The sequence below is a fragment of the Talpa occidentalis genome, unplaced genomic scaffold, assembly GCF_014898055.3.
Source record: "Talpa occidentalis isolate TD23 unplaced genomic scaffold, MPIMG_talOcc4v2.1 talOcc4.17, whole genome shotgun sequence".
Taxonomy (NCBI): Eukaryota; Metazoa; Chordata; class Mammalia; order Eulipotyphla; family Talpidae; genus Talpa; species Talpa occidentalis.
In genome coordinates, this window is record NW_023601754.1 from 701,657 (window position 1) to 719,230 (window position 17,574).

The window sequence follows — 17,574 nt, forward strand, 5'->3', positions numbered from 1 at the left end:
GGTGTGGCGCAGTGGGAGCCAAGGGGCGTCTCCAGGTCGCCTCAGTCTCGCAGCTCAGCTGCTGCGTCTCAGCTGGCGTCCCAACCCACCGGCAGTGCGCAATCGCAGGGGCGAGAGCAGCCACCAGCACTTAGGGGCCACATTCTTCATGAGAAGACCCCAGTTTCTCAAGTGCAGGGGGGTGTGCCTTCGCGTAGCATGCACAGCGCGTGAGTGGTGCCCCAAACCTGGGGAAGGCCCGACAGCCCTTGGGAGACTGGAGCTGCGGCATCTTGGGGGTGGAGGCCGCTGTCCAGGGATGGTGCTACGCACTCCTCACCAGCACCCCTTCGCCCCCAGGCGCGCACAATGGGAGAGTACCCAGGAGGGCTGGGCACCCACGGGACAGACCCTCCAGAGCTCCAGGCCCGGCCAGCACGGGTGGGCACGGCCAACACCCTCAACCGCCCTGGTGCTCGGCTCAAAATCCCTAGGCCCAGCGGCAGGGGTCGGCCCCGCCAAGGGGGCCCAGCTGGCTGCTAAGTTCAGCTTCTGGGGCCGCAGTAGGTGCGTCAGCAGCACAGCCCTGCCCCACACCACGAGGAAGCTCTGGGCACAGGCACATCCACCCACCTGTGCTCCTGCTGGGTACCATTATATCTCTAGAACCTTCTTCTCTGTTTCTGCCTAACCAGGTACCTCTCTGAATCAGAGGCATCCCCCACTAGCTTCATGCCTGCTGGCCCCGTCACCCCACCCAATGCCAGGGCCCCGCAGGCCTGAGGCCCAACTAGGCCACTCCCGGGGACCCAGCCCCCAAGCACAGCTCTTCGCCAAGGCTTCCTCCCCAACCGCTGCAGGTGGGGGGTTCCCCTGGCCCAGAGCGGGGTGGGAGTCATCTGCCCCCATCCGTGCTGCGAGGGAGACCACACAGCCACGAGGGACAAGACGATAGGACGTGACACCCCAGGAACCCGCTAGAGAGGTCAGCACTGGCCGGAAGGAGGGAGGACCCCACTGCCTGGACCCCGGGAGGGCCAGTGAGCACAGCTGGCGCTTGCCCCTCAGCACACCAGGATGGCCCAGACTCGCCACCCAAACGCCGGGCCCCAGGGTACTCACAGCGGATCCCGTAGATGGTGAGGGGGTCCAGCTGCTTCTTGCCGTGCTTGCCCTGGCCCGAGAGGTTGGACACGGCCTGCACCTCCCGGTGGAAGAGGTAGTCCAGCAGCGTCAGCGCCATCTTCTCGGCCGTGCGGCAGTTGGTGCTGATGTGCAGCATGTCGGAGGGGATGATGGCGCAGCGCACCCGCATCTCGGGGTTATTCTCGTCCCCCAGCCACGTGCCATTGGGGTAGTCCTCTGGAAAGAGGGAGGGGCTCCAGTCAGTGCTCCCACTCCAGCCCCCACACCCTAGAGGGACCTCCTGGGCCGGCTGTCCCTTGGGACCCCACTCCCAGGAGGCTGCAGCGCCCGCGGTCACCTGCGTGGAGTGGACAGGACCACTACGCAACCACAGCCGCCCGCAGGGTGCTCGGCGGCCTCCTCGGCAGCATCCAAGGGGCTGGCCCGGTGTCGGCGCAGGTGAGAACACAGGGAACGCCTGGCAGGAGCCTACTACCCGACGGGGCCCTGCCCGGGGCAGCTGGACCCGCTCGCCGGCAACGTCCAGCCCGCCCCAGCCTCAGACTCAGTGGCAGCTCCAGCCGATCAGGCCGTGCTCGCGTCCTGCTCTGCCCTGTGGCGGGGGATCACGGCAGCCGGCCTGCCCCTCCACTGGCTGGACCACGCCATTCACAGAAGAGCTGCTGGGCAGCTCGGCACATGCTCAGCAGACCCACGACAGCATGACCGCCATGCACTCCAGCTGCTCAGTGCTGGCCCCACCAGCACCCAGCACTCTCCTGTCCTGGCTGTGTGAGCCGTCCCTCAGAGAACCCCTTCTCTGACTGCCGCTCAAGCTTGGCTCCCCCTCTCGAGGGCCTCCCTTTACTCACCACAAGTCCTCTGAGTGCAGGAACTCAGAGAGAAAGCCAACACTGGCCCCCAGGGACTGCAGGATGCAGGAACAGCAGGCCCGGGGGGCTCTGGGCCTCCAGCCGTAGTGCCAGCTGTCCTGAAGCCCAGCGGGTGGCACCCTCAGGGCAGCCGAGCCTGGCTGCACACCTCCTGACCTTTCCCCACAAAGCAAGTGCCTGGGGCAAGGGTGCTGGGCAGCGGACACCCCATGGGATGGGGCTGAGGCAGAGCCCAGGGTAGAGCACTGGGCTTGGCGCTGGCCTTGGCACAAGCCACCATCCCCGCCTCTGGCTCTCTCCAGCAGTCAGAAGAGCCAATCCTAGAGACCCGGCGGGCACCGGAGCACGGGCGTCGGCAGTCTGTGGGAGGGAGGGGCACCTGCCACAGGGACACACCTGCAGGTTCTGGAGACGTGGCCTCCACCCCCAGACACCCCTCACGCCCAAGCGTGGCAGGTGTCAGCTGTTTCTGCAAGTCCATGCCAGCGCTGGGCACCACCCAGCGGGCAGTACGCCAGCCCAGAGAAGGCTGCCCTCTGAGGTTCACTAGACTCCGGAGAGCCTGGGGTTGACCCCACCACTCCGGGAGCCCCGCAGCCAGCCAGCCCCCAGGGCCAGCCCCACCAGCTGAGTCTTCAAAGGACAACGTCAAGGCCGCAGCCGGAGTCAGGCTGTATTTTCCATCCCCACCAAAAATAAATTATCTGGCTTTTATAAAGGCCTGACCAAATTATTTATGGATTTCTACAGCAAAACACCAGATAAAATGGGAGAAAGGGTTCCCAATATAGACGTGACACAGAATACACCTGCATGAACACCCCAGGGTGCCCGGGGCGCCCAGCCACAGCGCTGCCCACGTCACAGCACGAGGTGCGTCCGACAGGATGGGACCCAACAAGCACGCCTGCGCCCCAAGTGCCGTGCGTGACACAGAGTGTGAGTGTCCTGAAGACAGGCGGCGTGTCGCTCACGGTGAGGACAGCCAGTGCTCCCCGCAGGGGGCCCCCCCCAGACCCGTTGCTCATGCGTGATTTTAGAAACCCACACACCGACAGCCCGCAAATTGCAGAGACCGGCCTCGCCCGGAGCGGTACAGCCCGCCCTACCCTGTGAAAGGCCTTTCTGGAGTGGCCAGTTTGGCTTTCTCCCCACTTGAGTGGGGTATTTCAGGCCAGCGATTCTATTAGAAAGATGTTATCAGCAATCCTCAAGCGTCGCCGAAAGCGAGGCAGCAGCCCAGCCCCCCAGGGAGCCTCCAGGGCCGCGCTCCCACTGGCAGGCACTGCCACACCCGAGGCCACAGCCGTCACGGCCTCCGCGGGCCTCAGCGCCACCCACCCTGACTGCTGGCCTCCGCAGGGGCTACGGTTTCAGCTGCGCACACATCTCCCTTCTCGGAAGTACCCTGCAGAAGGACAGTGCGTGCCCAGACTCCTCCGCGCCGCCAAGACTCCCCAGAATGCAGGGGAGCCCCGGCAGGGAGCAGACCCACTGCGGGTGCTGGGAGGAAAGCATCAGCGCGCCCCCTTCCCCAATTCTGGGGCTGGGTGAGAGGCGAGGGGCCGGCTCTAGGAAGGCCTCGCCCACACCGGAGGGACAGGCGCGCGCAGGCTGTGCGGCAGGGGCTCTGCAGCCAGGCCCGCCGCCGTGACTCTGTCACCAGGCAACAGGCCCCCGGGTGACTACAGGGCCAGCCGGCGTGCCTCGCTGGGGGTGACGGGCGGCCTGCGCAGCCCAGGAGCCTGGAAAAGCAGTTTTCTCCGCAAGGGCCTATGACTCGAGAGGACGCAGCGACACGGCTTAGACCAGATACACATGAGGCCTAGAGGGATGAGCCAGACCCCAGCATGGAGAGGCAGGCACAACTCCCCTCCTCCGCAGCTGTCACCAGCGTGACCCTGCTGGCCATGGGCTTCGATGAGGTCAGTAGTGTCCCTCTAGCCCTCGAATTCAAGGTGCAAAATAACTAGGCGTCCCGTCCCAGCATTCCAGTGCCAGGGCCTCCGCCAGGGAAAGGGAAGCACGACCCGCACCCCGCTCCCGGGAGTCCAGACGCGTCGTGCCCCTCCACGCACCTTCCGAGTTGAGGGTAATGAGGGTGACGTTGTTCCCGATGCTCTGGCTGCCCGACTGCCCGCAGTTGGAGACAGAGTCGCTGGCCTCGGACCCGCTCTCGCCGTCCTCATTGTGGCTGTCTTCCTGGCCCGGCACCTTCACCACGATGGTGTTCTGCCGCCGCCCGGGAACCGCGCTGAGCGAGAAACAGAAACACCAGCCAGTGTCGTGAGGGCCCGAGGCAAAGCAGAGGCCAGGCGCGTGCCCCGCACCCCTCAGGCCTGCACCCACCCACTCGCACGGAGCCCGGCAGCTCGCTCTACTGAGACTAACGGCAACTCCATGAGAACAATCCAGGAAGAAAAAAACAACACAATTTTAATGCTTAAAATACATTTATCCAAGACAAGTGAAACCAAACCCACGGTGACTCGAGGCCAGGCGCTCCGTCCGACCCCGGGGCCGCCCTACAGAGTGTCGGTGTCTGAGAAACCCCGAGGCTGTGTCGGAGGAAGGACTGAGTGAGGAGACGTGTCTGGAGGCCGACACTGACCCCTGCCCACGCTGCAGATGCCCCCGAACCACTCAGCCTCTGGAAGGTGGTGGGCCCCCTGCCCCCGCTGACTGCCTGGGCCCGTCACCACACTGGGGACGTCCCCCCACCGTAGGCTGGGGGCAGAGGGTGTGGAGACGCGCACAGGCCTGCAGGGGGGCTGCAGATCCAAGGGGCCCTGCCTGCAGAGCCGGAACCACGCTTACAACCCCGGCCGACCGGACTCCAGAGACGCCGGCTGACCTGCCCCGAGCGTGCCGCGGGTGATGGTCTGGACAGAGCGCAGGCCTGCCCTGCCTGCTTCTCCCGTGGCCAGACCGCGCAGCCTCTGCACAGTGAGGTGCCCTCCCTGTACCCCAACAGGGCAGCTGAGCCTCAGCCGTGCCCCAGGCCCCAAGCCCCAACCAGCAGGACTGCTTGCCTCGGCTGGAGGGTGGGCCAGGGCCAAAAGCCCGGTGCACATGTGGGGGGGGCACGGGCCTCCCGGGGCAGCTGCTGGGTGGGCAGGGCCCCTGTGGAGCAGCACCGGCACCACCGATGTGAGAGGAAGTTGTCCCCTGAAAGGCCAGTGTCCCTACGCAAACTTAAAAGAGAATGTGGTTGGCCCGCCACAGCCATGTAGACAGACAGACAGACAGATGTGAGGGAGCGGCTGTGGGTGAGCCAAGGAGACCCGGGGCACGCGAGGCCCCACAGCGCCATCCTCTGCGGCCTCACACGCTACCCCACGGGACGGGGCCGGGGCGGGCAGAGGCTGGCAGGGCGCTCTCCGGCATCGCGCGGCAGCGGAGCGCAGGTGGGGTTGGTAGGGAGGCTACTGACTTGCTAACGATATTTTCCAGGGGGTCCGGCGCCCTGCTGCACAGGGGGTCCTCCGTCTTGGCTACTATGGCGCTCTGCCGATCGCTGTTGAGTATTACTGTAGTCTGGGGGACGACGCTGGGAACAGAAGATCACAGAGAAAGAGAAGACCTTAAGCCACAGCGTTCACTGCAGGCGCGCGCGAGTCCTCCCCGGTCGGCCCGCACAGCCTGCGCAGCCGCCGCGGGCCCCTCGCTGTCAGAGGGCGGGTGCGGGCTGCTCACGGGCGCCGTCCTGGCAGCGCGCACTGCCCGGCTGGCGGACAGGTGCTGAGTTGGAGGCCTGAACCTCCCGCAACGGAGCGGCGTGGCTGGCGGCGGCACGGGCAAGTCCTGGCCGCCAAGGAGCCATCCCCGCAGAGCAGCCGGAGTCCTGCGATCCTGCCGCCAGCTCATGGCCATGCAGCAGGTGAGCACTCTGGAAAGGAGGGGGGAGTCCCGCCGTGGTCACCTGGGGCCCCAGTTAAATGTGTGCCCTGCAGCCTGCGGGCCTCGGGCTCGCTTGGAGGAGAGTGACGCCCTGCCGTGAGCAGGCATGGCCAACTGCCCGCCAAGGACAGACGCCAGACCCCACGTGACTCGCCCTGTTGTCAGCAGCAGCCTGGGGCGCTGGCCACGGAGGGCATGGGCTCTGGCGTGGAGTGAGGGTACGGCCACAGACAGGACAGGCAGCCACCTGAGGAGCACACCTGGCTCTGGGGCTCCTGTCTCCAAAGCACACCTGTGGGAGGACGTGCTTCCCAGGAGGAGCCACGTGGCCACCCACAGAGACCCGGTCCCGGCCGCGGGGCTGCCCCCCATCCAGGGCGCACACCACTGCCTCATGCAGGCACCTCCCTGCACCTGCTCCACCAGGTGCTGCTGCTGCTTCTCAGTCACTTGCTCTCTGTTACTTGCCCCATCCAGGGGCCCTCCCTGGCATCCCAAAGCACTGAGGTGACCCGTGCCAGGGTTGCCGCGGTCACCTACAGCTTCAGCGCCCTCGGGCCTAACACCTGTGAGGGCTGGGGCGGAGGAGCCGGTGTGCACGCTGCTTGCACTCTGAGGCCCCGCCCCTCGGGGGCCCCCCACTCATCCCCAAAATCCTCACCCACCAGCAGCTGAGTGCGGGTAACTGCTGAGCAGACAACAGGCCCCGAGGGCAACTCACAGGGGTCACTGGCTCACGACAGGCCTGAAAGGCCGGGGGTTGGGGGTGCGACAAGGAGCTCAAGTCTGCTCACGCCATGACTGGTGACACGGTTTGGCCGAGGCGTCCTGTTCCCCTAAAGAGCCCAGAGCAAGACCGTCCTGAGGCAATGGCTGAGGCTGGCAGGGACGTGACCTGGTCCCAGAGCACCTGAGGCTTCAAGGGACCCCTGACTGTGGGCAGCAGGCGGCAGCTCCATTTCCAGACCCTCACCCTCCAATGCGCTTCCCGAAACGGCGCTCGTGAGGGCCCCACGGCGAAGCCTCTTCCTCACTCTGCGCGTGCGGGTCAGGGAGCCGGGGCAGCTCCCCTCGCTGAAGTGCTGACCAGCTGACGGCGGCCCTGGCCAGTGTTCAGCTCGGACAGCCTCAGAACAACTGCTGTGCCCGCCGCCCCGGCCCGCAGAGCCCAGCGCCGCGCCCTGCCACCCACGTGGACCAGATGTCGGACGAGACAGGGTAACACTGGCTCGGTGCCACCAGGCCCTGCCACACTCGGCCCCGCACTCGCAAGACCGTTCCTGCACGTGGCTTTAGTGTTTACTGCTGTTGCCCGCGGGATAACGACCAAAAAGACATAAACACCAAGACCCCTTCCCGCCCCTGCCCTGCGCTTAGGGAAGAACGAACCAGCACTGCAGACGCCGTTCCGGCACTGAGAGATGAACACGAGAAAGCATGGGACCACCATCGCCCCTGCCCGCCCCCCTCCCCTGACCACGGCCCAGGACATGGACGCCTCCTGCGTAAACCTGGAGGACGAGCCCTGGGGTGCTCTGGCCCACCACAGTCGCACCCTCCACGGGAGCAGCCGGAGGCGTGCCTGTCAGGACGCACCGCCCTCCCTCATCCTCCCCACAGTCGCAGAGATGACCACCGATGAGGGCACGGCACCCGCGTGGGTCTCCAAGGGAGAGGAAGGAGCCCACATGGGGCAGGGACCCCGCAGAAGACGCCCAGCGCTGGGTCTTGGGCACGATGCCAATGGACAAGGACAGAGGACAGCCAAGCGGAGGCAAAGCGCACAGAGGCCGGGGCACTCAGGGGAAGACCCAGAAGACACAGCCAGCTTCATGGGGTGGTCAGGGAGAGCTCCCCGGACCAAAGCTGGAGCCGTTAGGGCAGCAACACCGAGTGGCCCTGGATTCCGACCCAGAGTGTCCAACAGTCTGTCCTGACGTGGATCACGGCTGGGCAGGGAGGTGGGGAGCCCCGCGGGAGCCTTCGCCACTTGGCAATGGCAACTGACCGCACACCAGTGTCCTACGAGGGCACAGATTTACCTCACGACACGATCCCTTAGAAGCCCTGGCCAGTCCGGGTCACAGAAAGGGATTAGAGACCTGACTTTCCTGGGACCATGTGTGGATACTGAGAAACACGGGTGGGGCTCTACGGGCGGGGAGACAGCACAGCGCCTCACTCCCAGCCATCACTCGGGCAGACCCTCAAGAAAGCAGGAAGGGGTGGCTCCCTGCAGCCCCAATGCCTTGACTGGGGGGCTCTGTAGGCACCCCCCAACAGGGTGAGCCCAAAGCTAAGGGAGCCTGGGCCCAGGGCCCTGCTTCTGTCTTCTCTCCACAGCTGGAGAAAGCAGCTGCAGCTGCTACAGCGCCACAGGCCGAGCAGCCTGGGACAGACACGCTCACTGGCCCTGACCAGCACGCAGGTCGCCGTGGGGCATGGGAGACTGCGGTCCCCGGTTCTGAGACCTCGCATGGCACAGTGCCCACGCAGGGGCCCGGGCCCTCTGAAGCCAGAGGGCAATGTGGCGGCCGTAACACCGACGAGCCACTGGGGCAGGGGTGCTGTCCTCCACGTGGTCTCGTGTGATGCAAACTGTCCGCTCTGATTCCCAAAGTCCTCGACGGTTGTGGGCGCGAAGCCCTGGCCTCGTGTCCCCGCTGGCCCTGAACCTCGCTTGCCCCAGGCAACGCAGGTGAGCGGCCCCAACGTGACCCAGCGTCCCAGGATGTCACAGGCCTGGCCAGCCACATGGGGCTCCTTTGCCCCCCAACCCCGGTCCCAGGCACCTCCTCCAGGACCCAGCGGACACTGTGTGAACACCCCTCGTCTCTCTGCACTGCCACCCCCTTGTTTCTGGGAGAGTCAGCATAGCCGAGATGGCCACGCACAGGGTCACACACACGGCCCCACACCAGGACAGGGGCCGCCCCAAGAGTGGGGCCTCTTCATAGGGACCCTAAAGCAACAGGAGCCCCCTGGATTCCGCATTCTTGTCATGCCCAGAGTCCTCCACCACCCCTGCCCCTCCCTGGCGAGCACAGGGCCCCCTCGGCCACCACTCGTGTGCGGGGCGGGAAGCACAGTGGCCAGAGACCTGCGGAACCAAGACACACACTGTCAGGCACAGGCCAGCCCGAGTCCCCACGTGTGGGGCTCCCGGAAGCCGGTGCTGCGGACACGCCTCTGGGCGCCCTGGGCCATGGACAGGCGAGACGGGAAGAGACACTGCCACCCAACCTTGCCACGCTCCCCGTTTCCATTCCGGCAGCACAGCGAGCCCCACGCACCCGCTGAGGCGCCTCTGAGCACCCCCAGACAGCAGGCACTGTGAAAACCGGCAGTGCCGGAAAGTGTGACACCCACACGCACGGAGAACACCGGGCCAGGCGCTGGGCTCTGCCCCCAAGCTCCTTCCAGGGAAGGACATGCGGGCCCCACAACTGCGGTGGCGGGCAGGGCGTGCGGAGTGGCGGGCATCTTACCATCGTACTTTGTTGCAGGTCTGTGTGGCGCCCAGGGGGGAGCCGGCCACCATGGGCACCTGGATGGGGCTGTGCTGCTTGTTGGTGACCAGGTCCAGCTTCTCCTCCAGCGACTTGCATGTGGCCTCAAGCGCCTGCAGCTTGGCCTCGATGCTGTCCAGGCGCAAGCATATGGTCTGGTTGATTGAGTACAGGAACGACTGTGGCGGGAGAATGGTGCTCAGGCGGGCGCAGGGCTGGGCTGGCTGAGCCAGTGGAGGCAGCAGGAGCCCCGTGAGTGCCCAGGCACACATGTGATGCCAGGCACGCCCCACGCCCAGAACAGACATTTAGGTACTTGAAGACACCACTGGACTGGTCAGCAGATTTATACATAAGGCCAGTCAAACTTTTCTCGCTAGAAGAACAGGCCTCGCCTGACACCAATCAGCCCGAGGGGCACCTGCTGCACTCCCCTGCGCCCACCTGCGCAGAGCAGCCGCCAGAGCAGCCGCTGCCCGTGCATTCTGGGCAGGTCAGCGCAGCAAGCCTGCCACCTGGTGGCCACAGCCCAGCATGCATGGCCCAGTTGCCCATCCTGCAAGCAGGGTGCCAGGGCTCCACACCCCAGAACTGACCCGATACACACACTCCTGTAGCCGCCGTGCAGTCCCGCCCCATGGAGGGCGCCTGCGTCCCCCCTGGCTGTGCTCCAGGGTGACAGAACCCAGTACGTGAGGGCAGGGGCCAGAGGACCTGCATCAGGGCTAATGTCGCCCACCCACCCACAAATGCAGCTCCAGGGCGTCGTGAAGCCGTCCCAGAACCGCCAGCTGTCGCTGCCTTCTCCAGAGAAAAATGACTATGATTTTTTCTGAATGAGAAGCAATTCTGCCTGAAATTTGGGTGAAAATTGTGGCTCTATAGGAACAAAGCAATTTATCAAGTAAATAACACAAACTAACAAGGGAAAGAAGATTATAGACTAAGTCTTGCTTTTCACACGCAACGCTGAACAATGCCCGTTGTAAAGCGCTGCTGGCAGCCACTAGCCAGCTTCTTCACGCGGGCCCAGCAAGCCGGGCCCGCAGCCAGAGGCCGCGGGACAGCATGAGCGCGGAAGCCGGCCTTTCTCCAGTCTCCTGTGCGTCTGTAACGTTTCTGTCGTCCCGGATGTGTGCAAGTGTCTCCCTGCGGGACTGTGACTCAGAGGTGCACCAGGAGCGACAGTCCGGCCCTGTCTAGCAGCATGCCCAGCACCTCCGGACAGAGGAACCGATGTCCCTGCACAGGTGCCACAGAGGCCCGGCCACGTTACGCTGGCTCGGAAGCTCCCCAGGGGTGGCCGCTCAGTCAACGCCCAACAGGTGGACACGGAGACCAGCAGGGCCACCTGGCTCACTGGCTGCAGCCTCTGGGACAGCATCTGAGGGCCACTGGCAGGCAGGTGATGTAATTGACAGGGCCCAAAGTCCTTCCCCTCATGGCAAGCACAGCCAAGAGCCGCGCGCCCTGCCCCAGGTGGTCTGTGGGGCTGGGGAAGACCTCCCTGGCCGTCCCGACCCAACCTGGTGCCCTGGGCCGAGACCTGGGGCGAGACAGACGCCTGTGTCGCCCTACCTTTATGGAGGGGTCCTGGCAGTTGATCTCCAGGCGCTGGCGTTTCAGAGCCGGTTCGTCATCATCTGTCACCACGTGGTTCTCCAGGACAACTGAAACCAAGGGCGGAGCAGAGGGGACACTTCAGCAGGTGGTTCCCAGAACACCGCGGATGCGGAGAGGGACGGTTCTCAGCCCTGAAGGCGCGTGGGGAGGCTGCCACCATGTCTGGCCTCCCACAGTTTAACCGCATCCTCAGGCAGGCAGGAATGCGACGCCCTCATCTCAGAGCGCTGAGGGGACCTGACCAACTGAGGTGCCGGCCAGCACGTTGCTGACACACACAGCCTCTTCGAGGAAGTGCTGAGCACCTGCCTGGCCGCGGCCTGGTGTCCCCCACATGCGATAACAGCACCTTCCAGCATCAGGGCATGGGGCTGTCTGGGCCCTGCGTCCACACCCTCTGCTGCCCCCTTTTCTTTTTTTTTTTCCTTTTACAAACATTTATTTATTTATGCATACAAGAGCTGGGGCACAGGCCACAGATGTGGGGGTGAGAGAATTCACCAGAGACAGAGTGGGGAGCAGAACGGGCAGACTGACTGAAATCCACAGCTGAGGGGAGCAGCGGGCGAGACAGGAGAGGTCTGCTGCGCCATGTGGGTTGCTCCCTGGCGGGCCAGGGATCTAATTCGTGCTGCAGAGGCTTCGGATTGCTTCATAGTGCGGTGCTTAACCCCTTGCGCCACCAGGGAGGCCCCAAGCTTCCCCTTTTCTTAGGTGCCGGTCCGCACACCGCCCTCACTGCACCTGCTGGCTCCCCGAGAAGCACCTGAGCTCCCATACGAACACCCGAGAAGCAGCTGAGCCCACGGATGAGGTCGCCACGTGCTGTCCTCGGGTCTCAGATCAACCACAAAATGAAGACGCGTGGCAAAGAGCAGAGAGCTCCCCTTCACACCCACGCTCGCCCCTCGCCGCAACCGAGGGCCAGGCCTGGGGTGTTTCTCTTCATCCTCTGCCTGCATGTACACAAGTGAGTGTGCAAACACACACACACACCAGGTCCACATGGGGCCAAGAGCTTAGGTCCCACCGCAGCCCCGTCTGCACGTCCAGAGACCTGGGCCAGACAGCAGCCGCGCGAGCCTGTGGCATGTGTGTGCACGGCGGCTCGTGGGGGCCGTGTGCCGTGAGCCCCAGCGTGTGCTCACTTTAGCACATCATCAGGGCACCTTTCCAGGGCCCCCAAACCCACCAGAGAAGGAGGAACGTGCCGGCCTGCCGCAGTGTCACCTCCACCCCAATCTTCCAAGCCCTCCACTCGGCAGCCCATCCCCTACCTCCTAGCCCCGAGCAGAGGCCAGAACACAGGCCCCACACACTGAGGCCCAGCCCCCGCCCCCCCGCCCCACCCCGGCTCAGGCGAGCCCATCCTGCAGGTGTCCATCCCTCTCTGCAGGGGCGGCTCGGTCAGCACTGAGGATCTTGGCACACACACCCCCTGCCCCCTCACGGACCAAGCACCTCCAGGCACAGCTGCACAGAGATCGGTGTGCGTGCAGAGGGTGCACCGAGGAGTCCTGGGTGCACCTCCCACGGCGCTGGGGGAGCAGTGGGCTCGGCCTTGCCGAAGCCCCCCACAGCAAACCCCAAGCAGGAGCATGGAGGGGCCCCGAGGCTCTGCCACCCCGCTCCACAGACGCACATATAGAGAATGGCCCCCTGTTCCGGAGAAAAGATGCGCCCGGGCCTGGGAATGCACAGGGCTGAGCAAGCCACAACCACTCAGCCCCACGGCAGCCCTGGCCCCACTGGAGCGACGCAGCTGGTCCTCGAGGACAGCAAAGGAGAACTCACGCCCTCGGCGGACGAGGGGCTCAATTGAGCACCAGGCAGTTGGACGGGGGCAGGAGCCGCCGACCGGGGTAGTCCCGCAGAGCCGCAGAGCCTCCAAGGCCAGGGCTTGCAAGCTCATCGCCTCCTCTGTGCTCTGCGCATTCTGCACACGCTGCTGGCACTGCTCTTTACAGCTCCGCACACACAGCTTTCGGAATTACACATTTCGCGTGTGCACTGAGAGCCGCCCCACCGGGCCGGCAGGCCTGATGCAGGCACACTGCGACGCCACCGCAGCCTGTGGCGAGGTCACTGCTCAGAAGGACCCAGACCGCGGGCTGTAATCAGAGACCAGGGGGCCAAGCAGCCGTGTTTGCCAGGGGGCAGGAAATGCTTATTTATTCTACTCGCTTATTTCTTTTTTTTTTTTATTTTTTTTTATAGAGGCATATTTTATTTATTTATTTGTTTGTTTGTTTGTTTTGTTTATACAAGCACTAGGTACAGTCAGAAGCGCGGGAGGGTGAGAGAATTCACCAGAGCCAGAGTGGGGAGCAGAGCAGGCAGAGGGACCGAAGGGCACTGGTGAGGGGAGCAGCGGGCGGCAGGAGAGGTCTGCGCACCATGTGGGACCCTCCTCTGGTGGCCGGGGAGCAGCCGGGGATCGAACTGGTGCTGCAGAGGCTGCGGGCAGCTTTGCAACCCAGCGCTCAACCGCTGCGCCACCGGGGAGGCCCTCGCTTATTTCTTAATTTTACAAGATCGCGCACCAGAAACGCAGACGGCTCGGCATCAGTGAGCCAGCTCCACACCCCTCTCCCGGCGCAACCGCTGTGACAAATACCGAGCTGAACAAAAGCACAGGGAGAGCCTCCCAGGTGGCACAAGAGGTTAAGCACTACTCTATGAAGCAATCCGCAGCCTCTGCAGCACGAGTTCGATCCCCAGCTGGCCTGGGAGCAACCCACAAGGCGCAGCAAACCTCTCCTGTCACACGCGCTGCTCCCCTCAGCAGCGTACTTTGGTCAACCTGCCTGTTCTGCTCCCCACTCTGTCTCAGGTGAATCCTCTCAGCCCCCACATCTCTGGCCTGTACCCCAGCTCTTGTATGCATAAATAAATCAATCTTTAAAAAAAAAAAACACAGGGAAAGGGGCCTGCAGCCTGCAGGGGGTGAGCCGCGTTTCTGGGACACCATGAGCATCTCATACGGCCACTGTACTTCCGGGACCTGCCCCCACAAAGTGCCTGCAGTGAGTGGGAACACGGGCTGGGCAGGAGCTGCAACTCGATGGGGCACCTGGAAAGGAGCCGCAAGTCGCTTCCGGCAAGTCGCTTCCGGCTGAGGCCTGCGGAGGCCCTGCAGGCACATGGGAAGCCTCTGCCACTCCCTCGCCTGTCCAGAAGAAGGAAAACTGGGGGTCTCACCTGGACTTTGGGTTTTTACCAGAAGTAACCTTCCCGGCAGAAGCTGTTTCTGTGGCAGGAACAACTTCTGAGCAGAGCACGGGATCCTTGACACGGGCGCCCCCCCACGCCCCATGACGCAGACCCCGTCCCCAGCTCAGACACACACCCTGTCTGGCCTCCCGGCTTTGGAATCTTGATGTCTACGTAGAGTCCCTGCACACGTGTGATTAAATGTGGTTTTCTCCTACTAACGTGTCTGACGTTAATCCGCAAGCTCTGGGCCAGCCTGAGAAGGGCCCGGAGGGTGGGGGCGCCCCTCCCCTACGACGGGGCGCTGCCAGGCCAGCGGCACGTGTGCCATTATGGTGCCATTACGAGATCACTTCACAACGGAGGCCGCGTCTGCAGACCAGCATGGTGCGCTCCCGTGGCAAGGAGAACAGTGAGCTCACGGGGTCCTGCGAGAAGTCTGTGGCGCGCCAGCCCGCAGCCCCCGGGGGAGAGGGAACAGGCCTCGCTTTTCCTCCTGCTTGATTAATAGAAAGAAAATGCCAGAAGCGCCTCCGTTCCGCCGAGACGCGCGCGGCCCGCCGCCCACAGCCCTACCTGGGTGGTCGGGGCTCAGGTCCTCCACGGCGATCTGCACCACGTCCGCCAGGTCCTGCTCTGACATCATCCAGAACCGGGGGGAGCAGCCGGCCGCCGAGCAGGAGTCAGACTCAGGGAGGACCAGGGTTCCGTCACCTACGACACGAAACCGGACAGGGCAAGGGCCACCGTCAGGACAGGGGTGACTCGGCCCCCGGCGCTCCCCCCAGGCGCTCTCCCAGCCACAGGAGGGCGGGGGCTCAGCCTCTCAGAGCGCAGCCCCTCACGCGGCCTCCCGGGACCACCAGAACGTGATGCCCCCACGCTGGTCTCTGGGGATCCCCCACTCTGCTCCGGCCACCCCCACAGCGTTCACGCTGATGCTCCCCAACAGTGACACACCTCCCACTCCCAAATTCCGCCAAGGGCCCTTCCAGAGCTCCCCCCATCTGCCCCCCCTGCCTCGCTGTGCAAACCAGCCTCCCCGGGAGCAGGTTCTCGAGACCCGGAGGGAGGACAGCACCCCCGGGCCCAGGCCTGCACCTACCCCGGCCCCATGTCTGCGGCAGTCACTGTCTCCTGTTCCTGGGGTGCCCTGTTAGGCCTGCGAGACCGCGCGCCCCCGACAGAAAGGCCCCAGCGCGGGTCGGCCCTTCCGGGCCCGGGGGTGCACAGACGCGCTCTGGGCGGAAACGGCCTTTTTCACTTTTTCAGACCAGGGTGGGCGCTGTGGCCCCGGCGAGCCCGCCAGTCCTCCCGCCGCTGGCCTGGGACTAGACCGAGCGCAGAGGAGGAAGGAGCCGCCGCGGGGCCCGCCGGCCTCCCCGGCCTCCCCACGAGAACGGACGCGCCGCCGCCACCTGCTCCCAGGGCTCTGCCCGGCGGGCTCACCAGGTCGGCTCACCAGGTCGGTGGCCGCCTCCTCCCGCAGAGGCCGGCGCGAAGTCTGCAAGCCCCCAGCTCAGCTCCCTCCTGCCGCGGGCCTCTCCCAGGCCTGGGCCTGTCCCGCACACGACCCGCGTGCTCCGCGCAGAGGCCGGGGGAGCGCCCCAGGGGAGAGCCCCGGAGACTCTGCTGCTGGCGGAGGTCTGAGGAGAAACTCCAGGGCGAGCAGGCCGGGAGCGCTGGGGCGGAGCAGTGCCCGCGGCTGCGGCGCTGGCACGAGACTCCCCGTCCCCGGCGGGCCTGCTGGCCCCGAGGCGAGCGCACAAGGCTCCCACCGCAACGTCTCGCTGGGCCCGGGCAGCCGGCGCGCGAGTGTCTTCCTGGGCGCCGCGCGGTGGACACTGCGGGCGTCACGCCGGCCGCTTCCCGACGTCACAGAGCATCGCTTCAGCGCCGGAGAGCTCCCGGGAGCACCGCCGACAGCCAGGAGCCTGCCGTCCGAGAAACACAAAGCCACGGATCCGAAGAGCCGACGCGCCCGCGGCGCTACTCATGACAAGAGCCGGAAATGACCGAAGGCCTGAGGGGCGGACGGAGGGACGCGGCCCGTCCACGCCGTGGAATACCACGCGGCCACACAAAGGGAAGCCCTGCCGCCTGCAGCCCCCGGCACGGACCCGGAGGGGAACACGCTGAGTGACGTCAGCCAGAAGGAGGCCCCACGCCGTGTGACTTCACGCGCGCGCATGTGTGCAGAGAACGCCGAGTGAGTGAAACAAAAACCCCCTTTGGGACGATAACACCCTCACGCCACCATGTCACCACACGTGTCGCTGTCACAGCGTGAGGGAAACGCACGGCAAAGCCCAGCCAAGCTGAGGGTGACCCCCACGTCTGCGCGGAGGTGGGAGGGGAGCGCCGGCATCTGTGCATCCAGATGACAGGCCTGAAGCGCGGGTGGCTCAGGAGGGAAGGGCTGGCCTTCACGCACCCGAGTCCTTCTGGAGCTGGGCCTGCCCAGCCTGCGAGTGCCCGCCCCACTGCTGGGGCGCTGCAGAGACCCTGCTTCAAACCCACAACCACCACGAGGGCGCGCCCCGGAGGCAGCCCTGCCCTGCTCCAAAGGCCTGCTGCCCCGTGTCCTCCCCTCCTCCCTCAGGCTCAGCTCTCTCTGGCTCGCCCCCCACCCCCCCCCCGCCTCTGCTCCAGCGTGTCCCTTCAAAGGCACCCTGCACGCACCCCGAGCGGCACCGTGGCCGAGTGACTGCAGAGAGGGCTGTGGGCCTCACCCACATGCGCCCCCTCCTGCGGGGACGCTGGGCCAGGGTCCTCGCCCGCTCGCACGGGGGCAGGGCGCCGGGTCTGTCGAGCGGGATACCGCCCAGTCTGGGCAGCCTGGGACCACGGTGGCACAGCTCTGGGTCTGCGCTCTGACCTGCTGGGCCACGGCTAGCTGAGGAGGCTGCGTGCTGACCGTGCGCTCCGGGGTGGCCATCGGCCACTAGTGGTGAGGGCACAGCAGACTCGTGAGCGGACACTCAGAACTGCACATTTTGGGGGGGTGAGATTTTTTCAGTATTTTGGACACCCCTAAAAAAAAAGCCAGGAGATCCCTGAAACAGGAACAAGAGCAGGGCCGCTGGGCCTCCCTGGTGGCGCAGCGGTTGAGCGTTGGGTTGTGAAGCTGCCCGCAGCCTCTGCAGCGCCGTGTTCGATCCCCGGCCACCGGTGAGGGTCCCACGTGGCGCGCAGACCTCTCCTGCCGCCCGCGGCTCCCCTCAGCAGTGTACTTCGGTCCTTCTGCCTGCTCTGCGCCCCGCTCTGGCTCTGGTGAATTCTCTCACCCTCCCGCGCTTCTCACTGTACCCAGTGCTTGTATAAACAAAACA

The 17,574-nt window shown here is 65.1% G+C and overlaps 1 protein-coding gene across 1 annotated transcript in view; it reads right to left on the bottom strand.

The window, feature by feature from the left end:
- Positions 1-17,574, bottom strand: part of BANP (BTG3 associated nuclear protein) — a 38,892-nt gene that overhangs the window by 15,820 nt on the left and 5,498 nt on the right. The window contains exons 2-7 of the mRNA XM_037515757.2: positions 14,819-14,956; positions 10,985-11,076; positions 9,386-9,585; positions 5,431-5,547; positions 4,076-4,251; positions 1,102-1,341 (exon numbers count right to left, since the gene is read on the bottom strand). Coding sequence (XP_037371654.1) covers positions 1,102-1,341; positions 4,076-4,251; positions 5,431-5,547; positions 9,386-9,585; positions 10,985-11,076; positions 14,819-14,888 — 895 coding nt within the window. The 5' untranslated portion in view covers positions 14,889-14,956. The remainder of the gene's footprint in view (positions 1-1,101; positions 1,342-4,075; positions 4,252-5,430; positions 5,548-9,385; positions 9,586-10,984; positions 11,077-14,818; positions 14,957-17,574) is intronic.